Source organism: Ascidiella aspersa, chromosome 5, assembly GCF_963924565.1.
Source record: "Ascidiella aspersa chromosome 5, kaAscAspe10.2, whole genome shotgun sequence".
NCBI classification, from domain to species: Eukaryota; Metazoa; Chordata; class Ascidiacea; order Phlebobranchia; family Ascidiidae; genus Ascidiella; species Ascidiella aspersa.
This window is the reverse complement of record NC_139451.1, coordinates 24,032,072-24,056,417: the sequence shown is the minus strand read 5'-3', so window position 1 is coordinate 24,056,417 and position 24,346 is coordinate 24,032,072. Positions and strand designations below refer to the sequence as shown.

The 24,346-nt window shown below is 36.4% G+C and overlaps 1 protein-coding gene across 1 annotated transcript in view; it reads right to left on the bottom strand.

The window, feature by feature from the left end:
- Nucleotides 1-23,109, bottom strand: part of LOC146145523 (tolloid-like protein 2) — a 67,383-nt gene extending 44,274 nt beyond the window's left edge. Inside the window, exons 1-16 of the mRNA XM_083390355.1 lie at nucleotides 22,976-23,109; nucleotides 21,675-21,865; nucleotides 20,722-20,881; nucleotides 19,905-20,024; nucleotides 18,508-18,689; nucleotides 17,689-17,848; nucleotides 15,890-16,009; nucleotides 14,985-15,098; nucleotides 14,250-14,428; nucleotides 11,697-11,844; nucleotides 9,968-10,087; nucleotides 9,336-9,449; nucleotides 7,855-8,036; nucleotides 6,781-6,934; nucleotides 6,370-6,486; nucleotides 5,689-5,799 (exon numbers count right to left, since the gene is read on the bottom strand). Of these exons, the coding sequence (XP_083246481.1) occupies nucleotides 5,689-5,799; nucleotides 6,370-6,486; nucleotides 6,781-6,934; nucleotides 7,855-8,036; nucleotides 9,336-9,449; nucleotides 9,968-10,087; nucleotides 11,697-11,844; nucleotides 14,250-14,428; nucleotides 14,985-15,098; nucleotides 15,890-16,009; nucleotides 17,689-17,848; nucleotides 18,508-18,689; nucleotides 19,905-20,024; nucleotides 20,722-20,881; nucleotides 21,675-21,865; nucleotides 22,976-23,030 (2,227 nt within the window). The 5' untranslated portion in view covers nucleotides 23,031-23,109. The remainder of the gene's footprint in view (nucleotides 1-5,688; nucleotides 5,800-6,369; nucleotides 6,487-6,780; nucleotides 6,935-7,854; nucleotides 8,037-9,335; nucleotides 9,450-9,967; nucleotides 10,088-11,696; nucleotides 11,845-14,249; nucleotides 14,429-14,984; nucleotides 15,099-15,889; nucleotides 16,010-17,688; nucleotides 17,849-18,507; nucleotides 18,690-19,904; nucleotides 20,025-20,721; nucleotides 20,882-21,674; nucleotides 21,866-22,975) is intronic.
- Nucleotides 23,110-24,346: the final 1,237 nt, after the last annotated feature.

Here is a 24,346-nt window from a genome sequence, read left to right as displayed (position 1 = left end):
TTTGTTGTGTCGCTATATAAAAATTGAAACTGCGATACAAAAAAAAAAGTTCTGGTAAATACAATGCTGCTAGCTCATCACAACCTTGGGTGCAACATGAGCATATCGCTCCGTTTCCTCAATATAGTCACATTGATGAACTCCCGGTAACTTGGGGTTGTTCGCGATGAGCAAGATTGAGCGAGATCGCTTAATTATAGATCACTTGGTTATCAATAAAAAATCTATTATTTTGCGCTAGTAATGCAAAATTTTCTAAAAAGGGAAACTTAAACAGCAAATGATTTGTAGTTTCTAGAAAAAAAATACATATTTAAACTCAGCTCCACAAAATTAGGTAAGGGCAAGTGTCGGTGTCAATGCAACAAAAAAATTGTTCCCCAGTGTTATCAATAAATAAAATCAACTAATACATTTTTCCGTTGCTGTGATTATGAAGCATGGACTGACGGTGACAAATATTTTTCCTGTTTTTCGTATGTATGATTCCAACGGTGACTGCACTGTTACTTCATAAAAAAAACACGTAAATGTGAAATGTGGTGTACAGTTCAAATATAACTGAAATGTTTTATAATGAAAGGACATAAAAGAAAACCAATTCATCAAAGCTGGGGATGAAACTCCGAGACCGTACGTTTGTAGTGGAAGTTAGTGATGCATTAGTATATTTCACACGTTAAATTAAACAAAATATTCCTAAATAAAGTACACAGAGCCGACTCAGTGTGGCTTAAATAAGGACATAACGAATTGATTTGTCGTGAAAGGCGATTACTAAATGTGTCATAACCGGGCAGTACCATTTTAAAGTCACCGTTTTTGCAATTTAGTGATGTATCGTTTATTATATTGCTAACCTATGCAAGTTGATCCATATTTCAACTCAAATAAGTAACTAAACCAACATAAGTCTAATGGTGAAAATAAGGGCCCAAATAGACGTAAAAAGCGACATGCTTTATTGTTCAAACGTTTCGGCAAATGCTCATGCCATTATCAGTGATATCATGAGCATTTTTATTCCTAAATAAAGTACACCAAATCCTAAAGTTAATAGGAATCAACTTTTGTTAAACATCTGTGGTAAGCATAGCAAAAACATTATTTGAAATTAAAAGTAGATTAGTAACGAACGATGAAAAGATAGATCTCGCATCCCAAATAGGAGTTTTATTAATGAGATAATGCGAAAATGCAAACAAATAGCTAAGCCAGGGATGGCGAACCTTTTCATCGCGCGGGTCACAAACACGACCTTAATCCTTACAAAAAGCCAAAGTAAGTCATATATTTAATTATTTGTTAAATTTATGCGAAACTTTGTTGCTGCGTCGTTTTAAGTGTATTGTCTGGGTTGATAATTTAAGGTTTTTAGATGATTTCCAAATTCGGATTACCACAAATATTGAGAAGCTTATTAGTTCAAATGTAGCATTTTTATGGGAATACAGGAGTTCAGCAGAAAGCTTTTCAGCATGGTTTATTGGTTAAACCGGGTTTTTAGAACTTTTAGTCTGCGAACTATCAATTTAATTAAAAGCTTCGCCACCCTTTAAGTTTTACAGCGACAAGCAAAATGCTTTCAGTTGTTTGCTTTTCTGCGCGCAATTGTTAAATTGCAGTTAATGTAGGCCTACTCGTCACCCTAAAACACTTTTGCACGAACCACAGATTTCCCAGCCCTGGTTTAAACAGTATAGTGTCATCTAACGAAGGACTTTTTTTTTAAATGATTGATAATATTTCAGTATTTCTAGAGAGACAAGTGGGTCAGTAAAATCTGTGGTGGGTCACTTCGTGACCCGTGGGACAGTGGTTCGCCATCCCTGAGCTAAGCAAAACGCCGGTCCGCGGACCGTTACCGGTCCGCGAGGAGTTGGTTACCGGGCCGTAGCAGGGTTGTAAGATTAAAATTTTGTTGAAAAACGAACTTAAATATCCTTATTTTGAGAAGCTGGTAAGAATATAGGAATTGGTAATTATGTTATACCAGTGTAATTTAAGAAAAAACTGTAAAGGCCTAAGAGTGTTATTGAAATAAGCCGCGGGCTGGGTTAAACTAAATTGTTTGGCTGGCCGGATGCCGCTCGCGGGTTTCAGTAAGTTCAATAATTCTTAGATGGGAGCATCTCTTTCAGGCAAAACAAGCATAAAGTTGGCATTGAAAGTTGTAATAAGTTTCCTTTCCTGAACATTTGTTGTTTTTTTTCAAGGCCGGTCCGCGACAAAATTTTAGTTTTTAACCGGTCCGCAGTGCAAAAAAGGTTGCCGACCCATGGTCTACACCAGTGGTTCTCAACCTTTTTAGCTTACGGGACCGGTAAAGTTTCAAAACAAGTTTTGCGGACCGGTGGACCTTCAAAAAAAAAATAATAATAAAAAAAAACATTTTTACAACGCAACAGTTGCAACTAAAACACTGTTATCTTTCACATACAACTGGTCTTAAAGTTGAAGACTTAAACGCGTTGTAGCCTACTTTTAAACAGTTGGACAAAACACTTGCAGCACTGTGACGATACAATGAAGTCCAAAGTAGACCTTTAACTGAGGGTTTCCCAAACTGTGGTCCGCGGACCATTGGTGGTCCGCTACAAATGCGCAGGTGGTCCGTGGCGATATGACAAGAAATTAAAAAAGTTACACATATATGTTGTAGCCTACAGCAGGGGTCGACAACTTACGCCCCGCGGGCCGGATCCGGCCCGCAAATGTAATTTATATTTTGACAAACTAGACACGAGTCCATTTCTCATACTTTTTGACTAGTTTAACTAGATGTAAGAGCGAAAAAATTTTCGCGCTTTGCTTTAACGATCTTTATACATCAGGTTTGTTTACGTTATGATGTTGTTATTTGAACTAGTTTAGCGCTTCTTGCGCTGTGGAAGACTGACTGCCAAGTGCCAAAGTGCGTCGCATACAAACGTAAAAAACGTGTTCAAAAATATTGAACAAACATTTTTACTTTTTATTTTTGAAATGTAATAAAAACTTGCAAGAAATTTGAAAGAAATTCCGGCAAACCCCCTAAACATTTTGAACCTAACAAACGCTTTTTGTCCCGCTTTGCGCCAACCCTGCATCCTTAAAAGTAACTAAACACGATTTTAAGTGCAAAAACAGTTCCGAAGCCCGCCTGATTAACAGTTGTTCTAATATTTTAGTAACATAATTCGTAGTTAATATCCTGTGAGGCCCGCAGAGACCTTTCTGAGTTTGGTTTTAGCCCGCGACTACAAAAAGTTTGCCGAACCCTGTTGTACGGTATGTGTACTCTTTTAAAGATTTGCAATTTAGATTTAAAATTGTAATACATTTGGCGGACCGGCAGGAGAGTTGACGCGGACCGGCACCGGTCCGCGGACCGGCGGTTGAGAACCACTGGTCTACACTGTCAATGGCTCCTCTGAACAAGCATGATAAACAGTGTGGAAAGGAGCACAAGCATCATGCCTGGCGAACGTGGAGCAATTCCGTCGCTTTTACAATCTTTTTCTTTGCTGCCAGGAGGGCAAACGCACTTAAAGTCGTCAATCATGTCTACGCACGCGTATTCCTTCTTGCACGGGTTCGTATCACACTCGTTTATTTCTGAAAAAAATAAAGTAACGATTGTTCGATTTTTCATCTAGCCCGGACTTGCTTACACTAAAAAACCTGATTCGCCTAACCTATTTCGGTAAAGTCTTTGCGAAGCAGGGAAACCATTTACAGCCAGGTACAAAGGCTGCCTACGGAAAATCTATTACCGAACGCAGTAAGCCAAAACAGTATCGCAGTACAAGCAAGGCCAAAATATCTAGCCTGCGGTGAGGTACGTCAAGATTCTTTTGGGGTAACGTCAAAATTGTAATTTCGTTACGTCACTGTTGTTAGACACGTCCAAGAATTAAAACATTTATTTTGCGAAGTGAACAATAGGTATTAAATTTTAGCAGCGATAAGGCTTTCGTTCGACCGACTGAAATGTTCATAATCAGTATAACATACGCTCCGTGTGCACGAACTTCCAAAAGCCTTAAGTAGTAAACTTATGCTTTATTTATACTGCATAAAAATCCTTATTAAATCAACTGATTTCGGTTTGCTTACCGATTTCACAAAGGTTTGACGTATAACCAGGCGCACAAGTACACTTGAAGCCGTCGACCAGACTGGTGCAGTTTGCGTTGTTGTAGCAAGGGTTGGTTTTACAGTTTTTGATTTCTGTGCACAGGTTAATTGTAAAAACATTTATAAAAGGCAGTTTATCTGAAAAAGACAAAATCATCTGCCATGTAGGATGAGCGTAAAAACATTTGGTAATGATATTTTAAGATTTTAGCAAGATTATAACAATGGGCAACGCCGCTGTAGCATAGCTCCCTTTGAATAGGTTCCTAGCGAGTTAACAGTAGGTGACCTTATAAAATATAAACCATATACCTTAAACGACAAGATAGTAAAAGTATAAGTGTTTGCCTTAAATGAATTAACGTGTGATTTTATCATTGTACTTGCTCGGCATGATTGCTAGAAAAGTAATTCCGAAACAATCGGAAGATTTTATTGGAAAAATTTCTTGGATCGACACACGAAAGCGGAATTTCTACAGCATTAAATTTTTTAATTTTAAACTAGAGAGAAATTTCTTTACACTTCACAACCCCCAATACTACAAATCAATGGCTAGTAGCAAACTAAGACAAATTATCCGGCCTATAAGTTTTAGTCCGTATAGTAAATGGCATTACGTCAGTTAGCGAGTTTTAGGTACATATAGTTTTCTATTTATCATAGTGTTTCTCAACCTATGGGTAGCGACGCAAAATTTTAAAATTGGTTAGGCCGCGGAGTGCAGTAATTTTATATGGTGGGATTTATTAGAATGTGCTTGTAAACAAGATTTCCTAAAAATTTGGGAAAATTGTGAGAGAAATACGAAGACAAAGATATTAACTAGGTGTTATCTAAGGCCTTCAGGTGTTTTCTGTCGTTCATCAGCAATTGCAATGCTAGTAAGGCAAGGGCGAAACTAAAATTACCAGAAAGACAAATAGAACTCTAGTACAACAAAAAAACAAATAGAACTCTAGTACAACACGAAAATGCTCCCCCCCTAACTTACCAGTTTCACAATTTCGTCCTTTAAAACCAGGTGCACAGAGGCATTGGTAGTTGTTGATCAAGTCGGTACACGACGCACCGTTTTTGCAGTAGCCAAGAGCGCATTCGTCAATGTCTAAATCACATGAGTACTTTAAATAACGAAATAGCAACGGGCCAGAAAAATTCGGTGGTTAAAAGCGATTTCGCTCATAGCCAGGGTTGCCAGTCATTTATGAGTTCAAATATTTGTGCCTATAACTATAAGTATACAGTGTATTTTGGGTTTTTTTAAAGTTAAGGGTATTGCAATTGGACGAGTTTATCCAACTTTAAGCGCTTAACGTGTAACTTTTATGGCAAGGATTTGACTTGGAATTGACTTATGGTTTAATTATGAATTGACTAAGACTTTTTTTTTAAAGTAAAAATGTTCATAAAAAGTTTTAAAACGTTTACGCCTCAATTTTTTTTAAAAAACCTCACAAATTTTGTAAATTTGCTGGTTATATGTTTGTTTTACAACGGCATGCTGTTTCAACGTTTTAAAATACTTTTTTGCTTTTTTAAATCGTAGAATCCCGCCGACCGGCTTACCTAGTGAACAGTTCTTGCCGACGTAACCAGCAGGGCACTTGCAGTAATAGTCGTTCGGTCGATTATAACAGGCTCCCCTACTGCATGGCTTTGCGAGACATGTTTCGACAACTGAAACACAAAATAGAAAAAATGATAGGCAGCGCCAGTTGTAATCCAATGGGCATAGATAATGTTAAGTTACGATTAGCCTATGTTTTTTTTTTTTTTAGCCTATGTATAAAAAGAGTGTTAACATTTGTTTAAGCTTCGAACTTTACTTTGTGTGCTGATAAAATTTCTTTGTAATCTACTTTGAAAATCTGTCATATTCATGAAAAGTGGTTTGTTTATCAAAAAGATGTGGCTAAAAGCTTGGTATAGTAACCATAGTACAAATAGTTCAAGGAAAATAACCAAACAAAATCGGCATAACGTACTTAAACCGTAAGGCTATATAGCTAATTGTGCATGTTTATGGAGTAAATCCGAACATTCAAGTTTTAGCACACAAAGTGTATGGACATGTAGACATTTTTTAAATTGTACATTATTGTAAACTATAACACCAGCATCAGGGGTTGATTAGGTTGTTAAAAACTGAAATAGCGATAACAAAAAGGCTGGGAACCACTGGTTTAAGGATACACTATAGAAGAAAATGTCCACTACATGTAACGTATTTTTTTTAAACAAACTAACCTTTGGAGCAATTTCTTCCTTCGTATCCTTTAGTGCAATTGCAGGTGTAATTGCTACCGCTGGTTATGCATTGGCTGCCATAGTGACACGGACTTGATTCACACACCGTGTTCTCACCTGACACAGTAAAAAAATTGACTAAACAATTCTGCATTTATGTCATAAATTGGATAAAGGCAGAAATACACCCCGAAAAAGAAAATTTAAAAATTGTAATATCATAACGTAAATGAGTACTAACAGCGTATTATACGATTCAAGATTCAAAACTTTAAATTTTGTGTTTCCGTTTCTTTTCAATTTTGTATTGCCGATTTTTTTAAATACGACTAAAAACACAATCCACATAAACGTGTATTTTAAGGAATCTGTCATCGAGGTTGAACTGATTTATTGCCGAGTATAACTCACACTTATAGTTGAGGTCGAATCCCTCGTCATTAACAGAACTGTCAGTTTGGAAATGGATGTAGGCAACGCGGCCGTTGGTCACGAATCTCCGCATATCGTTATTGCCACTAAGACTTGCCATCCTGCCTAATCTTGTCAGACTGTCTTGATATATCTGTCATTTATGTTTGAACGGTATTAGATAATAGTGTGTGGTAATGGCGCTTGTTGAAATTACATTTATTTGCCAGTTAACACTACTACTATAGTAAAACTAATACGATCGCATCGAGCTCTGTTCCAGTAATTTATTTTAATTTACATGTACTAAAAGCATTTGATATATTTTTCTTGTTACAAACGTCGAATTCACTAACTTTGGTTGGTTTACTTATTGCCCTTCTCCAATCCTAAAACCTATCGGAACCAATTTATCAGCGACAAAACTAATCAATTAGATTCCCTACTTAAGCAGAGTTAAAACCACAATCGGGTTTAAGGCGGTTTAATTTACAACTAGAAAAGTTTACAATAAGCATATAACTGTTCATTTGCTTTCGCAGTTATTAGTGTAGACCTAAATCGATAAGTTTTAGACAGTACATTGTACTTGTCGAAATAGAAAAGATAGCTTTGGCGGCAATGACTATTTTTATCAGCTTCCATATACCTGGTGGCTCACAGCCAAAAGGGCCTACCCAGCGGGTTTAGAAATGGTGTTCCGGTAAAAGATTTAAAAAACGTTTCTTTTTAAAACAGGTAATCTTATCTTACATATGTATTTAAAATAAGATTTTCAGGGCCTTTTTGTGCACGACATCGAGCATTTACTTCAAGTTGAGAAGTTTACTAGTTTTATAGACGTAACTTTGTGACGTAATCTTAAAATATTCATGCGTTCTGGTAAGATAATATTCTAGTTCAAACCTGATACATCTCAAATAGTGCTTATGTTGTATTGGTGGATTTCGAAAAATTAAAACTGAGATGTCCGGTTGAACAAGTCTCACATACAACTAGCAAAGAATGACTCTTTTCGGAAATAGACCGGATTAGTGAAAAACCAATCTTAGCTCACATGAGCAAATGCCTTACGTAGAGAAAGTCGCAGCACGATTCCGTCCTAAGTCTTGTCACGCGAATGGAGACCTTCATATTTGCCGGGCACATCACTTCCCAAGTGCAGTTGCGTCGGTTCCTGTACTTGTTCGGATGATTTTGTGATGTCAAACGCTGGTCGTTGAAGGTTGCATTAATGTACTGAAGTCCGTAGCAGCCTTGGATACAAAAATAACTTTTTTGGCTTACGCTAAATTTTCGCAGAATGAGCTTTTCTAGAAAGGCGCTTTTTGTTGCTTTTCGATGCAATTAAATAATGGGCAGTTTCGAATTAAGTGTTTTGCTTAATAACGGTAACAGAGCATCAAAAGCACGGACGGCCTTTTTTAACTATATTATACCCTGTATTTTCAGAACTATTATTGAAACGTTGTCGGTCTATTTGGTATACAAAACAGTGATATTGATACTTTTATGGACTTTCTTATATAGATACCAATGTCAAAGGGACTTCATGTAGGCTATGGTATTTCTATCTCGTATTTTAGTGTCTCTGGGGAAATCAATGTGTCAAGATATAATCAATGTGTCAATCAATATGCTTATACCAATATACATTACAGTAAGCCTATTGAGTCCTTAAAACAGTTTAGATAACGGTTCACCAGCCGCATGCAGATCTTTATGTACAAGTCGTCGCCCATTGGTGTACGCCTTACAGGCTACTGTGGCTCTTTGCTTTTCATTTACTATGGCTGTTTTGCTTTTTTCAAGGTTGGCTAATTGAAGGCTTAAACCAGGGATGTCCAACCTGCAGTCCGCGGGCCACATTGCGCCCCGTCTAAAATTTTTGTGCGGCCCGCTAGTCATTTTCACTCCCAAGTAGTATTTCAAACGTTCAATATTAGCCTAATTAAAATTTCCACTCAGCTTTTAGGGGCGCACTTCTAGTATATTATGGGTAAAAATATATATATATAACTCTAAAGAGCGATACTTAATCTTGAAACTTAATAGGTTCTGCGTCCCATTAAATTATTTAAAGTGTCAATGCGGCCCACTATAATAAAATGTTGGACATCCCTGGCTTAAACAGTACACCTTATTATTATCTTTGTCACAGGTGTTTGTTGCCAAATAAGGGTAGCTCCGTCGCGTTTTAGAAAAAAATTGAATCGTGATAAAACAAAGTTTCTTGAAAACCAACTAATTAAAGAAAAACACTCACACAACGACCCCTTAACGTCTTTATAGGCCTACACATAAGGGTACTGTACCGCCAACTTTTGGAAACCCTGATTCACATATACAGTTTTTTTTTAAGGTTTGGTTTGGGTGACCGCTAAGTAGTATAAGAGACCGCAAGTGTTTCATTTAAATACCAAAAAGTTGCAAGTCCAAAATTTGGAAAACTGCTGGAGAAATTTAGGGGACCGTTTCGGTCCACCTAAACACCTTAAAAAAAACACTGCACATATAGCAATGCCCCCTTGGGGCACCGATAGAAAGTAACTTACTGACGGTACAGCGTCGACCGCCGAATCCAGGCAGGCAGGAACAGTTATAGTCGTTGACCAGGTCGATACAAGTTCCATTGTTTTGGCACCGGTTTCCAGAACAGTTGTCAATATCTAAAATAACGTTTTTAATGTTTCAGTGCTGCCTTTGTCGGTTCAACATTGTGTTTTTGTTCAACTGCACAGTTGTAAAGATTGCTTTGGCAGGAAATATCAATATAACCATATTACGAAAACTGGCGCTCTCCACTGTTTTTCGTTGGTCATTTATTCTTTCGCTTGTTTTCCGTTTTGTTTAGGTCGGTGAAAAACTCGTCTTGTTATGCAAAGATTCGCAACACGCGATCACCATGAGAAAGCGTTTTAATACTTCGAAATTTATAAAATGATTATATTCTGGTTTTAGTATTAAAATAGAAAGATAGAATAAAGACTATAGCAAAATTCGTAGAAAATATATCACAGCCCAGCATGCAGAACTTTAAAACGAACGAATACAACTAAAACTTAATTATTTTTAAAGCACTATAGACAGTCCCCTTTAAGTTTAACATGTCGCAGCAAACTGATTTTTAAACTGTCGCCACTGTTATTATGTGCAGTATTTATTTATTATTTTGAGTTCGCCTTACTGATTGAGCAATTCTTGCCGGTAAAACCGCTAGCGCAGGTACAAATGTAATTCAATCTGTTTCCGCTGCAGTTTGCTCCGTTTTGACATGGATTATTAATGTCACAGATCGACTGAGATTCTGAAAAACAGGTGTGGAATTAAACTTCTGCCATGATTCCTATGTAAAAGCTTCCTATTTGTGCCAAAGCGGTCTGATAACTTTTTAGAATGCTTAAAAGTCGGTATCATGCCAAGTGTTATAAGGATTTACACAAACATTTGACATTAATGGCTTAAATTAGCTTTATTTTTTCGCCATACCAATATTTTAGGCAAACGAGCGGACGTCAAATCCGATGATATATTTTTCTTTAGTTGCTCTACTGTAAACGTATATAAGCATTAAACATAGTGCATATAATAAAAAAACGGCTTCAAGATTCCAATATAACTTTAATATTGAATAAATTATATCCTACATATAAACTGATGCTACCAAGCATAGTAATACAAATCAAAAAAACAGATTCTCTGGTAATTTCAATTTTTGATCAACGTTTTGGAAACCTATGCAATCCGCCTTCGTCTGAGTCAGTGCTTTTCAACCTGTGGGATGGTACGCACTTGTGCGAATGAAAAAAATTGTAATGCGGATGACAAACGTTGCACGGATCAAATGGTGCATGTTCTTTTTTTATATGATGCGACTACAGTAATCAAATAAGCTGGTGAGCCCACTTATGCGTTACAGACACAGTAGTATAGTCTCTCAGCGGTTCATTGCAGCTTAAACTATCTAATGTATATCGGTCAAGGCTTAGGCTCACGCCCCTACGGTTTTAATACACAAACCCTTTCCTTGAAAAAAAACTTAAGGAAAAAAACTATAGGTTGCAAACTTTCTGTGCTAGTTTCGTGCGGATGAAAAATTTTCGAAATAAAAAAGTACGGATGGAAATTTCAAAGGTTGAAAAGCACTGGTCTGAGTGAATAACACTAAACGCTTGTACAATAAACGGAAACGAAAGAAAAAAAGCAGAAAAAAAGGCGAGCAACGAAACGATAAGAAAACAATTAGCGATAACGTTTTGCCTCTAATCCTGTAGTTGCTTGTAGCATGCCGAGAGCATCACGCCTTTTCTGATGTTCATGGTGTTAGGGCAAGAATTAAAATTACCAGATGTTTTTTGATTTAAATTATATTCTACGTTAATATAGTAAGGGCCCACTTTTCTGCTAATAACATATTGATGCTATTACTTTTTTAACTTTTCCGATGCATCTTGTAGCGCTAATGAAATATTTTACCGATCTAAATAAATAAACTAATTTTCCCATTCTCGTCAATCATAAGGCAGGATTTGCTTTCGTGGGATATTTTTTCGATTACCTAGACCAGTGGTTCGTAACCAGGGTTACGTGTACCCCTTGGTGGTACGAAGCACCAAAGCAGGGAAACAGGGGGTACGACATGCAGTGTGAAACGCGCTATTCAGTCATATTTGTCGAAAAGCAACAATAAAAGCCATTAGTAAATTGACTGATTGTTTCTGTGCTGTAAATATTGTTGAACTTACAAGACTGTATTTAATGCATGCATTCAACGCGTAAGTTATAAATACACTGCTGAGTTAAATTCCTGTTGTTTCAATTTTCATTTACTTTCGTCGGCCATTTAAACAGGGGTACGAGAAAAATTCATGAAAGCTTAAATGGTACGAGCACTGAAAAGGATAAGAAACACTGACCTAGACAGAGATACTTGAGGTTAAAGCCACGTCTGGAGAGAGACGAGTCAGATATAAAGTTGAACCTCAAAGATGGGCGGTTGTAGTGCAGCACAAGGTTTCTAACATTACCTTTTAGCTTCGTGTCATTACCTTTTCCGCTGTCAATCTAAGCAATAATAATTGTTAGGTCGGCTTGTATTAGACTTAGGGTTGCAAGAGTTGCTTTTTTAAGTTACTCTTTTAGAAGAAATAATGATCCCTGTTAACGAAGCTTATTTTTGCTGTTGTAACAACTAAAGTTAATGACTTAACTTATATGCAATTAGGCCATTTTTTTATTACCGTACTTGACTTGATTTTATTGATCAAACAGACTTGACCTGACTTAAGCTTGATATACAAATACCTACTTGGACTTAGCTCATAGTGCCAAATGACTTGAACGAAAATTAGAAGTTTTCGAAAAAAATTGTTAATAAAATTGATTTATATATATCTTAATTTTTGCACCTCTAACAATTTTCTATTTGTTATGTTTTTGTTAATTTTAGTTGAGGCAATGCTTATTTTTTGACGAGCTTATACCCAATTTAATAGATTAACCTTTTTTATATCAATGACTTGTTTTAAATTTGACCTGCTTTTATAATGACTTGACTGGGACTTTACTTGAGCAACTGATGACTTGGACTTGGACTAGACTTGATAATTTTTTTAAGTGTCTTTGAAATTATGTTATTAAGCAAATGATTTGACTGGGACTGAAGTCATTCAAAATGAATTGTTTACAAAACTGCCATTATAAGTCAACATTTGGTTGTTGGGCAAAACAAATGCAAATGTTTGTATGAATATGTGAATAATAAAGAAATGGGATACTTATTTGTTTCTGTTCATGTATCTGATGTGGATTTGCTGGATATAGTTTAATTGATTGGTTTATTGAGGGAGAAATAAGATCAATATAGATTATAGAGTATAGACGGAACTAAAAATGTTTTGGAAATGTTTCGATTTTTGCCACTAACCACTAAAGCAAAACTGAAGTAAAAAAAAATAAAAAAATAATTACTGCAAAACTATTTGTTGATGTGCTCCTTTAAAAAATAAAATAAAATAGTCCGTTTACATACAAACCGAAACAGGGCGATCTTTAAACGAATGATTGCCAAATGAGTTGGGCCTGTTCACAGCGATAAGGCGAGTTAATTACTTCGTTACATCCAGGATGCGTTTATAAATGGCCTTACATCGTGTCCTAATTTTGTTTTCGTGTGCAAAATTTGCGAGTGAACTAACTGTTAACCTCCTCACGCAGGGGTCCTTTTACAAGTTAATCCGGTATTTTAATCATAAATTTACTCTACCTCCGAACCATGGAATCGAACAAGATAACGCTACATCGACCTATGACAGTTCTTTAAAATGTTACAAATTGCAACCTGCTTGAACATCGCAATAAAACGCGAAACAAACTACCCTTAAATGACTAACTGTTATATATAGGCTGCTAAGAGCAATTGTTTTGTATTTCAGTTTCTATATTAAGGGTGGAAATTTAAATTTTATACTTCTTATACAGCAATTTGTTTTTAAAGTATTCCTCATTCGTCAGCCAACCGAAATTAGCGACACAAGGTCTTTAAACTATTACGCAATTCCAAAGCGCGTGACTTTTCGTTTTGTGATTAACGTATCACGACTGGAGCTCCCCATCTCGAACACACGATTTTTACGTATCCGGACACATCCGACTGGATTTTTTGCTACTTCATGCTGTTTAGTATAACTGGACGGTTTGTAAGTGTTTTTCCTTTTTTAGAAGTTTTTTTCGCCATTTGCATTACCCTAAAGCAGGCAGATTTGGCACTGATGGAATGCGTTTCAATACACATGAGGATTTTTCCTGCCGTTACTGAAAAGATTAGAAGGATATAGTTATAAGTTTAAATAAGCTTATTTTGTGTAGCTCAACACCATTTTTTTCGCCTAAATATAGTATTCTCATCTGATACACGTCGCCTTAATGCAGTCAAGTTGCGAGACCGTTTTCTGGAAATCTGAATCTCAGACACAGGCCTATCAGGGATACGGAAATTTCAAGAGCGGTATATGTCTACAGTAGAAACAAAGACTATAAAAAAGTCAAACATTGAAGAAAAAATATATATCTTGTACGAGGTTAATACTGAATTAAAACTTGCACTCGCCAGTGGGCCGAATATTATCTACCAATTACCCGTCTGGACGAAATAACACTCGCCAAAAAAAAACGAATTTTGGCATTATTGACCTTTAGCATTTCGAGTTTAAGATAATATTTTTCGAAGACCCAAAATTTTAGCCGATTCGTTGAATACCGACAATCAATTTTTTCTTACATAAATCGCCAGTGGGTGAATGAATGTTAATAAGTACCCCGTCGGGACGAATTGCGCTCGCATTGGCCAGAGGGCGAGTACAAAATTTAAACCATTTAGTGTCGAAACCCTATATAGGAATGCGATTATTCCTCAACTATCGAAAACCGTTTCAATAAGCTGTCTTCTTGGCAGGCCTGGGACAACTCACCGTTAAATAGTCGCAGCAGGATTCGGTTTCAAGGCGGACCACAATGATTTCAATTTGTTTTCCGGGACAAACAAGGTTCCATGAGCAGTTCATTGACGAGTCGTATCTCCGTGGGTAGTTTGTGGAATTGATGGTGCCCATTGTCCAGTTCGCGTTAATATAAAGGTTTGGAGAACATCCTAAAACAAGTTTGTTTTTATTGAAAATACTCAACATCAAGATGAACAAGGAGATCTATAAAATGTTTGCTCGGAACAGCACTGTGGATTAAGCAATGTACTGTGCGCTTATGTTACGTCGCACTATACATTAAATGCCTTTTATAAGCGCCTTAGCAAGTTGCATATACATGGTTTGGAAAAACAGAGTATGATCTACCTTACATGCGAATTACAAGCAAATATAGAGGAAAACAAGCGTTTTACTAAAAATCCTCAGAGATTTGCTTTACCAGGTATGTAATGTATGCCGGTTTACATAATAGAACAATGAACGCTCGATGGTGTTGCCTACGCGATTCTAGTCGTTTGTTCAGTATAACAGCAAGTGTGGGCAGCCTTTAACATTGATCCAGCCGTTTGGTCGGTTTAATCAAACTCAAATCATTTCTACAAGATTTCAATAGTTTCCTATTGTATTAGACTCACTAAACATTGAACTAACACCTATAGGCGTTGTCATTGTACACTTCAGGTAGGCCAAACCTTTTCTATTAAGCCTAGAGGCAAACCACACCTTTGGAGCACGTGGTTCCACGAAAACCTTCAACACACGAGCAGTTAAAGGAGTTCACCATGTCAGAGCAGGTTCCTCCATTCTTGCACGGATCCGAAAGACATTCGTTAATTTCTGTAAAGCAGCTGGAATAGGTTAAGCGTTTTTCGAGACTACAGTATATCAGCAGCATTATGAATGAGATTCTTTGCGCTAGTAAGCTTTTACCAGGTGGTAAAGTAACCTGTAACGGTGTTCAAGTTAACAAAATGTTACCAGGTACACTGTTCCGGTAAAAAAAGGTTTACCTATACCTTTCTTTATGTTGCCAAATAATCGTTATATTCTGGGATGCACCAGACTAAAATTTTACTAGCATGCTTTAGATGTTTTCATTCTAACAACTCCTTTGTTTCAGCTAATTGCACATTTTTTTACAACTACAAACGTAATAACGAGATATTTGAGATCCTATTTTTGACCCGGTCCGCCACAACATTTTTAGTTTCTCATGCGGCCCACGGTTAAAAATAACTGCCTACTCCTGCTCTAGATGAAACTGTATTAACTTTAAACCGCTCTACAAACAAACGTCTGGCAGCCAAATAATAAAACCATTTATGATGATTAAGTGATCAAAAATTTAAATTTTAAAAACAGAAAATTTTATATTATTGGAAGCTTTTTGACCCTACGGCATTTTTGCAATTTCTTTAAAAAACATTTAATAATGTTGCAAAACAAAAGAAAAATATTGTTGCATATGCTGTTGCTTTTGCCGCCACGTTCATTTTCAGTAATATAATAAGGAAAAAAAGTTCTTGATCTGATTAAAATGATTTGGCAAACAGGTTGAAAAAATAAACAATATAAAGCCTGGAACTGTAGCTTAACCTTAGTAAAGGTGTACTATATGTATTGCTTACCAGTTTCACAGTTATTTCCCGTAAAGCCTGCCTTGCAGATACAGGTGTAGTTTGTAATTCTGTTGTAACAACTGGCACCGTTAAGACACACGCCTTTTTGACATTGGTCCGTTGTGTTATCTGCAATATAATGCTTTAAAGTTTAATTTTAAGTTTAAGTAAAACATCCGTTGAGTTAATGTGGGCAATTGTCTTTGTTTGAAAGCGCTGTTCCTAAACTATATTTTCCGATTGCCATGATTTACCCAATAATGTTTAACGCAGCATTTCCGTAGGTCTTATTAGACAAGACATAACTGTTAATTTAAACCCTAAAAACATCCCTGTGAGAAAATGTAAGTCACACCTTGTGGATTAACAGGTTTACATTATTCTTAATGTGTTGTTTGACCTAGACCCTTTAAAAATTACACCCACTTTCTATATATATTTTACAATATTTAAACATGTAACAAAATAAATCACAATCGTTGAAAGTTACATTATGGGATGATGGAAACGTTGGTCAACCAAAAGCCACCAAGAATTATATTGAGCCGCCAAAAACCATTTCGTAAAACATCGTGACAGCTATTGACAGCATTTTAAGCGTTTTTCAAGCTTTCTGAAGTACTCTCCTGCTTTACTGTTCATTTGACGAGGCGTAGCAAATCGTTTGCATGAAATTCTGCTTAATTAAAAATAACTCAAGGGAAACTGATTTTCAAGTTTGTCGTTTTTCGTTTAACATTATAGTAGCTAACTTTAACTGCAAATTTAGTATCATTTTTAATTTTTCTTTTGTGGAACAGAACTTGTTATACATATTAGTTGGAGCTGAATTAAAACGCATATATTTATTAACCAAAAGTATTGGACTAATCACAAAAACAGCAAAACTCGATACAGCCTTTCTGGACGAACAAAATAATTCTCTTGCTTTTTAATAGTGCGATACTCATCATGAGGAACGTAAATGATTATGATATGTTACGTCTGGAAATTGAAAAAATGCAAATATTTGCACGAGGGGCGAATGAACGAGTGTCACGAACACACAACAAAACAACACAGCCCTAAAAAGACAGCTTTGCGCAATGAAATTTCGGGAAATCCCCGAATTGCCGTTACAGCACCCTAAACCAGTGCTCTTCAACCTTTTTTGGTTTGATGAACCCTTAAAGTTGTTGTGACGAACTCGTGCACCCTGTTTACTTAAAAGGTGAACTGAGGTAAGAAGCGATATGAAAAATCCTTATGCATATCAATATCATAATGTCAATTAAACCGAGCGGAGCTGCCAAAGTTTTACACACTGTCGGTGAGAGTTTTATTATGGCTGCAGGCTGCTTGCGAGTACTATTGCATGTCATACAACAGCATTCAACGTCAAATATTAAGGATTCATTAAAAGTTTGTGCACACCGTTGAAGAGCACTGCCCTAAACCATTAAACCACCCTTCCATATTCACCTCGTTATTTACTTTGCTCTCTATACGCTCCATCGTGAACTGGCAAATATGAAATTTTTGACGCTATTTAATCACGGCAACTTTTTTTTTGTTGCTTTTCTGGCGTAACTCTCTGATATTAAAAAGTTATTTTCTTGGTGTTTTAAACCGCTACGAGTAAGTAGTTTTAACATATATTCTTAAAAACCGTTTTACATATTAAAAAATGATATTCACCATTTAGCATGTATGGTTTATGTCGCCACAAACTGGAACAATGCGCTTTAATATAGAGTTATGTTACAAAAAGGTCGTAGGTTAGTTAGAGCAATGCTGTACACTTTTTAGGTTATATTTGTTTCACCGACCTGCGCAATGGAATTTCAAGCGGAATCCACTTCGCGATGCTGACCTGTCCGATCTAAACTGCAAGTATACGTTGCTGGAGTTGAAGTCAAAAATGCTATCGTTCTTGAAGCCCGATAGGGAGGCCACCATGTTAAGAAACGACGTCGATCCATCGTAGAGCTACATAAAACATGCAGAAGTTTTTATCAGGTAGAAACTTTTCAAGATTCCCGACTCGATTGGGAAACGAGCACGGCACAATTACTCTTTCTTACTTATATTTTCAAATGTCACGTCATTTATCGAAATGTTTCAAAGGTATAGATGTTAGTTTTTGCGTGCCTTTCATTTTACCACACTTTATATAAACTGTTGCTAACAGACATCATAATAATAATATTCAAAAACAACTCCTCTGTAAAATGTAATTGTTTTAACCAACGTTTCGGTAATTTAAATCTCCTTCTTCGGGCTGAAGGACACCGGGAGGGATTCGAAGAAGGCGATTTGAACAGGTTTTTGAAACGTTGATTAAAAATACCGATTACCAGGGGAGCTGTTTTTTTATCATTATTAAGATACTTTGTTAACTAAATCTCATAAGCTAATTATGTAGTACGAACATCACGTAGGGCCTAATTATGTCTACTACTAAAAAGGCAGGATTTTTTTTTAGGATTTAGACTTAGAGTCTGTTTTTTAGACAAGTGATATCGCAAAATAAGTTAGTCTGTCTTGAAACTAATAGATTTAACGTTATGTTGAAAGGAAGGGCTGCCTGTTTTTAAGGCGTGGTACGGAATGTGATCTAATTCTTTTTCCTTAAATCTGACGAATACCCTTAATGTGTCGAGACCAGATTCTGTGGCCAAATGCATGACGTTGATGTAAATGCGTCCGAAGCCGCAGGTGATATCCCACTTGCAGAACAACCGGTCCGGGTATTTATTCGGGTAGTTTGGGGACGAAAGGTACTGATTCCCTCTTGTAGCGTTCAACACTATATGTGTTCTCCCACAACCTGTCAAAACGCACAAAAATGTGGTTTATCTCAAGAACAATATGATTTCTTCAGGGAAAAAAATCTGTATATGTTGGAGATGCCTTCTATAGGAATTTGCAATGCGCTCGTAGTATTGTTCCCAATTCGTTCCGCGGAAACATATTTTGTTTCGAAATCGCAAATTTTATACTACCATACTAAAACATTAAACCAGCGGTTCTCAAATACTATTGCTAACGTTTTGGACAAGTTTCCCCCCACACTCTAAAGTGGCACTTGATTGAGTTATCAAAGAATTGTTAGGCAACATATTACCAGTTTGCTCGATGTCAGTTTATTAGGGGGTCAGGTTACATTTTGCATATGTAATGGAGGAACGGTTTGACCAAAAGCTTTTGATAATACATACTACAAAGATCTGTCCAACCTTTCGATTTTAACTTTATTTGGGTTTCCCTACTTTCGCCTATTAATTAATGTCAATTTTAAATTTGATTGATGAATTTTATAATAGTCGTATGGTGTATATTAGATAACACAAACAAAGGGGACAAATCCTATTCGAATTTAAAAAACAAACTTATCATTAAACAAAAATAAAATTGAAAAGGCGCTGCTTAAAAGTTATGATAAAAGCTTATTATAACAGAGCGGTATACGATTATCAACAGCGTTTCGGTACAACGAGCAACACTGTACGTTTGTCGACTACAAGCTGGGCTGCGGAGTCAGTTTAAACAACGCTGGTCCGATTCGGCCTGAAAAGTAACGTCTAGTCCGATTTTAAACTAATCAACCGACTGGTCAAGTCCCATGCCTAACCAACTTCACAGCCTTGTATTCCATTCATTTCCTTAATTAAAATGGGTGGATATAAAACACTCCAACCATTGGGGTGTCATAACGTGATAACGTGGATTAACAATATTCCATCTTATGTTATTCCACTTTTACGATTCACAGTGCGCGGCTTTATAGGTTACTAACTTACTATGGCGCAAGCGCAAGCTTACGTCGTATACTTGGACTCAAGTAATCTTATACTCGACTTCCGAGCCTGACCTCAGCCTAATTAAACTACTGCGCCGAATCGCGAGTCCGGCAGTGATTCTGCAGACCTGCTATTATCATATAAAACCACCCCGTTTAAAATGTAAGCTGTGTTCAAATTATGAAACGACAATTTTTTCCCATATAATTGTTTCACAAAAGTTACTTTGTCTCGCCACTTACCTTGAGAGCAGTTTTGTCCCATGAAGCCTGGAGCACAAACGCAGGTGTAGTTGTGAACATCGCGTTTGCAGGTTGCACCGTTAAGGCATGGCATGCCCTGACAGTGATCGACAAGTGAATCTGAACAGTGAGTATTTCGAAGTGTTTTAATTGATTGACATTGAGCCAATATTTAAAGTTGTTTGACGGGACTTAATTCTTTTGTGCAAAATAACATTGGATTGAACCAGTTTCAAATTCATTCCGGCAAATCAGTTGCAAAAGTTTGAAGTTTCAATAAAATCTGGTTATAAAGAGCTTTTTCAATTAGATTTAAACGCAAACTTTGTTTAAATAAAACGAATTTGGCCTACGACAAAAAAAAATGTTCAAGTAGTTTTAAATCAAATTATATCCACTAGGAATGTTTGATGATTATGGAGATACCGGTCTGTAACTCCATTAGTATGCGTTTTGTTTGGAATCTAACATAGGATATTATACCTTTCAAGATAAATTTCTAAAAATTCGTCCTAATTTGTAAAATTGACCACTGTACTTCTCCGTTTTAGAAGCTTTGCCAATTTAAAAATACTAATAAAGTCCATTGTATCGACTGGAATGGTCGTATACTTGTTGCCGAAATTTGGTTAAGTTTTGCCAAACTCACAACATATAGACTTGTAAAAAACAATTAATGTTGTCAAACAAAGTGAAACGGCCTTTCAGATGTTTTAAAGTCTTATTATAACCGCTGCTGTGCCTTTACTTACACAACAGTCATTGACGGTAAAGATAATTCAAGGTATTTACAGTGTTAAGGTACCGTGGTACATACCGACACACAAGTAACGCAATCTGAAGCCCTTCATCGTGTAAGACCTGTCGGTGTGGAACCTCAGAAATACGCTGGTTGAATTTGGAGTGAAAATCGTATTTGTTCGTATTCCTGACAATTTGGCAAGGCGATGTTCCTCGCCGATTGAGCCGTCATACACCTGTCACAAGGTGAAAACATACAAAGAAAACACCTTCAAGGTTTGATCGAAAGACGGAAAAACTTCTTTGGAAAGGGTTGGTCTAGGGCATCAGAACGCTTTCAAATTGACAACTTTGCATTCAGTTAGCTTACATATGATTGGATATATAAGTACAAATTAGAAAAAATAATAATTTCTTTCTGGGTAATTATCTCGACCTGGTAGCAATTTATTTAACACTTGTCATTGCTATGTCGACTGACGAGGGTTAAAGCACAAATCCTTTTTATCTTGCAAAATATAAAAATGTTTCCCTTGTCTTTTCACACAATTGACTTGTTTAGAATAGCATGCTATTTCGATAAAGTGATCTTTTTAAAACTAGGCTAATGATTTAATAATCCCATAAATTTGCTTTCCTGCTGGAATTATCGACAAGCCCAATAGTCATGCACAAAATTTTCCTAGTTTAAAGCTATTAAAATTAGTAAAGTCGTCCAATTATGAGCAATAACACACCTAAAAATAACAAAAATATAATACAGCGTGCAAATTGTTTAATCTGCACACTTTAGATAAATAACCCAATTGAATTAAAATGTGTTTGATGAAAACACTTCATTTGACCTGAAGTCGTAAGAAAAAATGACCTAAGTCAAGTCAATGTAAATAAAAAACTTAAGTTGAGTCAAGTTATTGGAAATCAGTGTCTTTAAGTGCACTTAAGTCAAGTCATTGAGTCATTGCTTTAAGTCATTACAACACTACTGTACAGTGACCCAATCAGGAGCCTTGACACTGTTCGACTTACCGAGAGATAGTCGTGCAAAATCTCGGTGCGAAAGAACGTGAACTTTAGGTGCAAGTGGCCGACGCCTTTAATACAGCGGATCGCCCATTTGCAATTTAGGTTGTTGTCGTACAACATGGGGTAGTTAGGGGATGTCAGGTACTGCGGGTTCTCGCTGGCCGTCAGATTGGTTTCCCCCAGATTGTTGCAACCTATGCGAACACAATTCAATACGATTTTTGTTAATTTTGTTTAAATGGCACCAGATAAAATTCAATCCGAATCCTGGAGTATATTTTTCTTGGGATTTTGAGAATTGTTATTGGCGTATACCAATCGCACTTTTTAAATGTTAGAATTAAAAAAAAACTTCTTTGCACGTACTACCATGTGACGATATTTACTTTTTACGTTCAAGACGAAACAAATCGTTGTTGTTTTTTTTCTCGTTTTTTCAATTTTTGAAACGCAACAAAAAAATCCCAATGTACTTCAAAATTATTTTACCTCAGCGTTTTTTGTCTCAAAATCCAAACAAATAAATTGTCAGATTTACAAATGTTGATAGAAAACATTCTGGCTTTTACAGTGTTCGGGGCTCGCAATTTGCTGTGGGATCACCGGCCACTAACTGCTGCGATAGTTTTGTAACGACCATGATTAATGACGCCATGTCTGTAGCGCGTTTTCCGACAGTGCACTTTACAAGGTACCCAATAGGGTGCACGGCGCACTGACAGAAAAATATATTTTAACTTTTCATGTTTACAGCGAGGATAGGCCTACTTCTCCTTGCTTACCTCGCCAAAACAAATGACATAGGTCCTTCTAAATATATATCAATTTTTCACTTTTTATGATAGAATATATGAAAAGATAATATGGGACCTCGGTGTTCCTAAACAATTTCGTTATCAAACGAAAGGAAAACAAACATGTAGCTTTAAAAAACGCCTTGAAAAAGTAGAAAGCAAGGCAGCCGTTTTAGTGTGGCATATAACTGTTAATGCTGACTTGTGTTAATGTGATAAACTACACCAAAAAAAATGTCCTAACATTATATAAAAACTTTAGGTGAACGTTGTTGGGTGTAAAGAACACTCACAAACAGGCTGTGTTTACATTTGAGTTTAATCCCACCAATATTGGACTTGAAGGGTTGTAGTGATTTATTTTAGGGTTTTATATGACACTTCGATATGTTTTTAGTTGAAAAACGGCCCAACATTACTTAGCCTACTCCGATTCTTATCAGTAAAGTTTAAATTACAATAACTGTTTATTTTAAGATAAAATTGAACAATGTACTTAAATTCTCTCACCGTCACAAGAAAATATCATGCCAACAGCAACTGTAATAATCAGGTGTACCTTCATCTTCACAAACTGCCAGCTAATCGATTAAACTGAAAACTTTAATCAACTACTATCTGTCTAATTCGAATCACTGCAGTACTTGAGGGTGAAAAACAAAATTTGTTTAAAATTTTCCCCAAGTTTATCAGTTAAATCAGAGCATTTTTATCCTTGACTTTACCTCCAAGATAACACTGTGTGGATGCCCTTTGAAAATTATAACGTTATAAAAAATCATAACCGCTACCAAACTATAAATAAAACCGAAAATATTATTGTGTTAAATACTTTGAATTTTAACTAATTTTAATTTTTTTCTATCTATTTCTTGCAATTCTTTCTACCAATGCTCTTTCCAGCGCGCTGACCGTTTTAATGGTCATTAGCTCGAATGTCCACGGCGTTTTCTGTTTCCGAGGTTTTTTCCGGAAAAAAGTATAGTCGCAATCACGTTTCGGGGAGGACGGGTCGCAATTAACGTGATAAGACATAGCGTATTTTTGGCAGCTGAATTATTCGTACACTCGTTTTTTCTTTAAGCTGTCTTGCCTGCGAAAACCGAAACCTAAAACTTTTCCTGTAAAATTTGGTTCTTGGTGCAATATGGGTCACATGCCTACCATTTGGAAATTCGAAACATTTTTATGGAAAATGTAGTCACGCGACTCACGGGTTACGTTGGGGCGTTAAGCTTACTTTAAAAGATGCTTTTTTGCTTTCGACGTCAACTTATTCAAAGATTTGCACAATATCATTGTTGTTAATTTACCTATGAGTGATCCAAACCGCAAATACTGCCAAGAAAAAGCGATGTGTAACTTCGCTATAGTCTCCAATGGTAGCATCGACTAGCGGTTCGCTAAAAATATCATCGCTTTTAAACGCACAATCTTTAATTTCCTCTTAACACGATTCCAGACTATGACGCGGACAACAGCACGCCGTTCAAGCAGTTCGCTCTTTGAAATAAACTGCAAGAAATATGGAATTCAAAACAACGTAAGTATCAAGTCATATCAAAATCTTGTCGAACGGTATTATAGGAATTTTCAATAATATCATATTGGCACGGATATCAGCCAAGTATTGACCACTTGGCATCGGGTATCGGCACCGATCCGATATTATCGGCCATTTGTGTTGTGCAAACGCAATGCTTTCCGTGCTGATATTCACGAAATTGCTTTATCTCTGAAAAAATTCTTGTTTTATTGTAATAAATTTAATTTCGTATCGTATCGGCAAAGGGAATATGTTGCAACACTATACTGTTTGAAATATTGTAACTCACCTTTGAACTGTCATGGTCTTTGATATTTGATTGATATTTATTACTT